Consider the following 6,000-nt stretch of genomic DNA (forward strand, 5'->3'; position numbering starts at 1 on the left):
TAAAAAAGTCCAGCCCCTGCGGTAAAAACAAAAGGAACTCTTGCCTTTTGCAACAGCATGGATGGAACTGGAGAGCATTATGCTAAGTGAAATAAGCCAGTCAGAGAAAGATAAATACCACATGATCTCACTCATTTGTGGATTATAGAGAACAACATAGACTGATGAAAAGGGACAGACCCAAAGACTGAGAAACAGCGATCAGGCTATCAATCCCCAGAAGGAAAGTAGGGGAGGGCGCGGGTAAGGGGAAGAGATCAACCGAAGGACTTGTATACATGTATATAAGCCAAACCAATGGACATGGACAACAGGGGGATGGGAGCATGAGTTTGTGTGTGGGGGGGAGTTTGGGGGTTAATGGGGGGGATGTGGACACATTTGTAATACCTTAACTAATAATAAAAAAATTAAAAAGTCCAGCCCTGACCGGTTTGGCTCAGTGGATGGAGCGTCTGCCCGCGGACTGAAGGGTCCCAGGTTCGATTCCGGTCAAGGGCATGTACCTTGGTTGCGGGCACATCCCCAGTGGGGGGTGTGCAGGAGGCAGCTGATCGATGTTTCTCTCTCATTGATGTTTCTGGCTCTCTATCCCTCTCCCTTCCTCTCTGTAGAAATCAATAAAATATTAAAAAAAAAAAGTCCAAAGTTATTCCACTACATGGGCTATCTTAAATATGAAAATTATTCATTAAAAGAAAGCAAATAAAGGATATGGCTTAAAGCATAAAAAGTTCTCTGTACTCATGGCTTATCACTCTGTAGAAATTCTAGAGATAGAATTACAGAAATCAGACCCATAAAAAATCTTTGTGGTACAATTAGACTTTTTCATTAGAATGTAACCTAAGCTATTATAATCCTTTCTCCTTGTGACTACCCTCATATAACATTTTGAAGACTGAAATTAACTGAATAAATAGAACAAAGCTTTACTTTAACTGAAAATCTGTGCTAATATGAAGATAAAAACTGAAGCTAAACAATTTCATGTTTGCCTCATTCAGTATTCGAGACACTTAGAATTCTGTCCTATTTATGGGTAGTACAATTGGTTAGTGACCTATCACAAGATTACCAGAACCTTCATTAAGACACTAAGAGAATTCTGAAGTTCTGGCCATTAGCATAGAGGTAGACATATTAGATGATAATTAAAAATTTGTTTGTGTGATGTGAAAATTCAATTTGAATAATACTTTAAAGTTATCTTATTTACTACTTCAATGGCATTTTTATTCTTTGCAATAATTATGCATATTTACTTCAGAGAAGAACAAAGTCTCTAACCTTAGTTACTCTAGGTTTATTTTCAAATTTATAAATATCATTAAGTCACCAGTTGTTTTTTTGTTTTGTTTTGTTAATTCTCACCAGAGGACATTTTTCCATTGCTTTTTAGACAGAATTGAATGGAGGGAGAGAGAGAAACATTGATGTGAGAAAGATACAATGAATGACTGGTTGCCGCTGGCACGCACCTGACTTAGGTTGGGGATAGAACCCACAGCCCTTTGGTGAGGGCCATCACTCCAACCACTGAGCACAATGGCCAGAGAAAGTCACAAGTTTTTTAAGAGTCTCAGAACAGACTGAAAAACTGGCACTGTTGTCCAGCTGGAGTGGCTCGGTTGGTGGAGCATCACCCTGTGCACGGAAAGGTATCGGTTTGATTCCCAGTCAGGACACATACCTGGGTTATGGGTTTGATCCCTGGGGCACATACAGAAGGCAACTGATCTATGTTTCTCTCTCTCCCTCTCTCTCTAAGCATGTCCTCGGTGAGAATTAAAAGAAAAAAAGAAGGCACTCTTACAACATAAAAGGTGAATCCTAATGTAAATTATGTACTTGTGTTATATTATGTGTTAATGAAGGTTCATCAATTACAACAAATGTACCACTCTGGTGGGGGAATATTCATAATGGGGGAGCCTATGCAGGGGATATATGTAGGGGCAAGGGGCATATGGGAAATCTCAATTTTGTTGTAAAACTAATTCCGCTAGAAAAAATTGTTATTTTTTAAAGGCACTTATTTAAAAAATGTTAAAGCTCTTAAGTAAAACTCTTAGTAGTACTGAGACCCATTTAGTTTATGGTCATTTAGTTCCAGGTCATTTGTACTATGTATTGTAAATTCTTCAAGCACACCAGTTGATTATAAAGCAAAATTAGATAAATGCATCTTAAATTCTATTATATAATAAAGTTGACTTTAAAAACCTACCTTAACAAAGTTTTAAGACAAAGATTGTAGATTTATATAAGAACTCCTATTATCTGATCACATTACCTCTCTACTTAGTTATTTATGTGCTCACTGCTGATAAAAAATAATGTTCACCAACAGGTCACATGCATGGTCAGTGTTTTATTCTTTGAAGAAAGGTTCTGTAACATTACACTAAGTCAGACTGAAAGGTAAAGTTTAAAATAGTTTTTATAAAGATATGTTGTAACATGTAATGACTGTTCACTCTACACAATCTTGATCATAGAGCTTATAATACACCTAGTTGGCAGTAGTACCCAGGTTTTCCAAATTGTCAGTCATCATTTTTCTCTTGTCTGCATAGATTTCTTCTCATTAGCTGCTTTCTGCTTTTGTTGCATGATCTCAGAGTCTCTATAATGGGAGAAAAGGCTGTAAGTTATTACAGAAAAGCTGATTACGTTCTCACTTGTGTTCTGTATATAACCCATTCAGTATATTAGATGGTATTTTTGCTAAATGAAGTTCTAATGGTGTGGCAGAGTTGCATGAGGTTCTTTACAAATTATAGCTTAAGAACTTTAAGTTCTTCATCCATGGGCTGGGATGATAACTATCCATATAGTTTTAGTACGCCTGGCACACAACAAATATTCAACTGTTACCCCTTTCTGCAGGTTAGGCCTAGTTCTACCAATAATTTAAAAAAATGCATTCCATTCTCCACAAAGAAAACTTCAGTGACTTGAGAATTTCATTAGCATCACTGACCTCTGTTTTCTCTGAGAGGCAGTCAAGCTATCATCTTTTCTTTTTCCCTTGCTAATTTCCTGGGATTTCTTCATGTTTTTCTGGCGGGCAAGTTCTCGTTGATTTCCACCTACAAAGAAAAACAGTCATGCTCTGTACCCATCTCCAAAATTGTTAATATCAGTATAAGGCTCTTAAGTGCATCTGAAGTTTGCTTTTTAATAGATGAGCCAGTAAAGTACGGCACTGAGTGGTGTTCTTAGGTCTGACTACAAGGAGGAAGCATAAAGGTAAATACTTAAGACCTTTAAGAGTATTATACCAATCAAGGTGTTCACTGGCTGCAAATGCCAGATCTCTTAAAGGGGCATTCCATTCCAACCGTCTATATATGCGTCAGTATTCCAAAGTTAGTTCTGGCTTCTGCGGGGTGTGGGTGGAGTGAGAAAGCTAGCTACACAGAGACCACACTTCGCACAAGCTGGCCCATCACAAGCCAACTCTTAAGCAGGACGCCTGTGAAACATTACCTGCGAGGGCTAAACAAAAGAACTAGGGAGGAGACTGGGTCGGAGCTCCGGGTGTTTATTAGGCCTGATGAGGTTCAGTACCAGCTATAAACCACCTCCGGACCCGGACCCCTCCGGAGCGGCCGTCTCAGACCCCTCGCCTCCGGGCAGGGGTTCCCCACCGTGTAATCTCGCACCAAGGGGCAGGCACCCTCCCAGGCCTGATCGGAACCCAGGGTCCCTCTCTGCTGTCTGAACACAGGGTACGAAGGGGATTCCCCGCCGGCCCCAGGTCCCCCGCCTGCCGCGCCGGGGTGACCAATGGCTTCCCTGCCGCTTCCCCAACCCGTCCGCACACTCACGGGCCATGCCAACCAGCGGACGGAGCTCGGAAGAGCGACTCGAAAAGCACCGGGCTGCCTCGCGCGCTCAGCGGACGTCCCCGCCAGCGGGTCGTCCGCCGCTCCGCCCGCCGCTGGGCCACGCCTCTGTCCCGCCCCCCGCCCCGCCCCGCCCGCCGCTGGGCCACGCCTCTTCCCGCCCTCCGCCCAGCCCTCCCTGGGCCACGCCTTTGCCCGCCCGCCGCCCCGCCCTCCGAGGCCCGACCTCGGCGCTCGGCTCGGCTGGCGAGCCCCTGCGCGTGCGCGGTGGGGCGGCGGGCGGGGCAGCCCTGGGATCATCTGCCTTGCACGTGGGGTAACGTCCCGAATACAGGTCTTGTGTATGAGAGAGAGGGGTGTGTGTGGACTTTCCCCAACATGTACCGGGCACTGCAGCTTGACCAGGCCGCACATATATCTTTCCGACAAAGAATGTTAGCTTTCTTCATCTCCTTGCAGCGGCGGGAAGGGGGTGAATGGGACGGGACAGATGGAGGGGTTAACTGCAAAAGGCAGTATCTGGCCGTTAATTTCCTTGCTTATTCTCGCACCAACCCTGCAAGGTAGGCAGGCTTCATTGTTCTCAGTTAACTCAAGAGGAGACTGAGCCCTAGCTGGTTTGGCTCAGTGGATAAAGCGTCGAACTGTGGACTGGATGCTACTGAGTTCAATTCGGGTCAAGGGCACATGCCCAGGTTGCAGGCTTGATCCCTGGTTGGGGTGGGGGGCAGTACAGGAGGCAGCTGACCAGTGGTTCTCTCATCATTGATCTCTCTCTCTCTCTCTCTCTCTCTCTCTCTCTCTCTCTCTCCCTATCCCTTCCTGGCCTGGCCTGTGCCCTCTCACAATCTGGGCTGAGGGACCCATCCCCACCCCAGTGCCAGAATTTCGTGCAGCGGGCCTCTAGTAAAAATATATGGGAGGTTGGGAGGGGGGAAGAGGAGACTGAGACTCAGACTAGAAGTTACTGACCTAACTGTTATAGAAACTGTAGAAGTGAGAGTCAAATTTAAGAAGGACTCTAAAGTCCGTTCATTTCCCATTTTATTCCAGTGCCCTGTCACAGTCGATGGTATTTTAAGAGTTTTAGATTAATGTTTTTGTACTTGGGTTGTGTGATGGGGAGATGATAGCAAGGGATACAGTCTTACCACACATTTAGAATAGCCCAGAATAACTCTGGAACCTACCTTAAAGCTGTAGAGCATCTGCAATTGCTAGAAACAGACCTGTAAGAATGCCTATGGTTCATTTGGTTGGTACTTGTTTACCTCATCTATTCCATTAGTCATTATAAACTGAGATGTGTAGAATTAGTCTGGATGCCCTAAAATTACCCTCAATTAGCACTCAATATGTTAGCTATTATTGTCCTTTCAATCTCTGAGAGTCTTGCTTATGGTCCTCCACCTGCCTTCCCTGCTCCTAAATATAGTTTACAGGCCAAGAGGAACCACTTAGAAAACCTCTTCTGGAAAAACTTGAGCAGGGGGAAAGATTGACTTTCTAACTAGCCTCTTTTTAGTGATAAAGACATTATGAGGTGCCGGAAGCCGGTCCATCCTTGCTGCTTGACACAGTCGCTGCAGGGAAGAAACATCTGCACAGCATATGTTTCAAGGGACCTGGTGTATATGGCATACTGTTCTTAATATGTTTGCTCCACTTCTTGGCGCTATGTGTTTTAACCAAGGTCACCTCTCCGAGAAAGGTTGTTTCCCCAGGTAGGGATTTTCCCCTTAAGTTAGGGAGGGAATAAAATCCCTTAACTAAATGCCAGGCGGGTAGTTAATCACTTTAACTATGAACAATCACCCTTAAGCTACATAATCTTTACTTCCTGGAATGGAGATAAGAAATGCCCTAACCTTTGGAATAGAAATTGACAGGATTAAAATCAACTGTTATAAATACAGATGTAACAAGACAATAAAAGACAGAACTTGGCTGGAGATTCTGGCTAGAGATCCTGGCTAGGCTGCTGATCAACTGAACGCTGTCTCTGTGTCATTTCTTCTTCACTGACTCCGTCCACACCTTTGGGACCCCTGGACCTGCTGGGGCTGGCCCCCAGCAATGAGGTCAACAAATGATAAGTGCTGGCAAGGATGTGAGTAAAAGGAACCCTCATGTACTGCTGGTGGGA

General features: G+C 44.3%; 1 protein-coding gene across 1 annotated transcript; it reads right to left on the reverse strand.

Annotated features, from left to right (window-relative positions):
• Nucleotides 1-2,354: 2,354 nt before the first annotated feature.
• On the reverse strand, nt 2,355-3,972 carry SERF1A (small EDRK-rich factor 1A). The gene is made up of 3 exons (XM_036310509.1): nt 3,837-3,972; nt 2,987-3,095; nt 2,355-2,629 (listed from the first exon to the last, which is right to left on the reverse strand). Exons 1-3 carry the CDS (start codon nt 3,841-3,843, stop codon nt 2,557-2,559), a joined length of 189 nt encoding a protein of 62 aa, XP_036166402.1. The 5' UTR covers nt 3,844-3,972; the 3' UTR covers nt 2,355-2,556.
• Nucleotides 3,973-6,000: the final 2,028 nt, after the last annotated feature.

This window comes from Myotis myotis, unplaced genomic scaffold (genome assembly GCF_014108235.1).
Source record: "Myotis myotis isolate mMyoMyo1 unplaced genomic scaffold, mMyoMyo1.p scaffold_m19_p_5, whole genome shotgun sequence".
In the NCBI taxonomy this organism is placed as follows: domain Eukaryota; kingdom Metazoa; phylum Chordata; class Mammalia; order Chiroptera; family Vespertilionidae; genus Myotis; species Myotis myotis.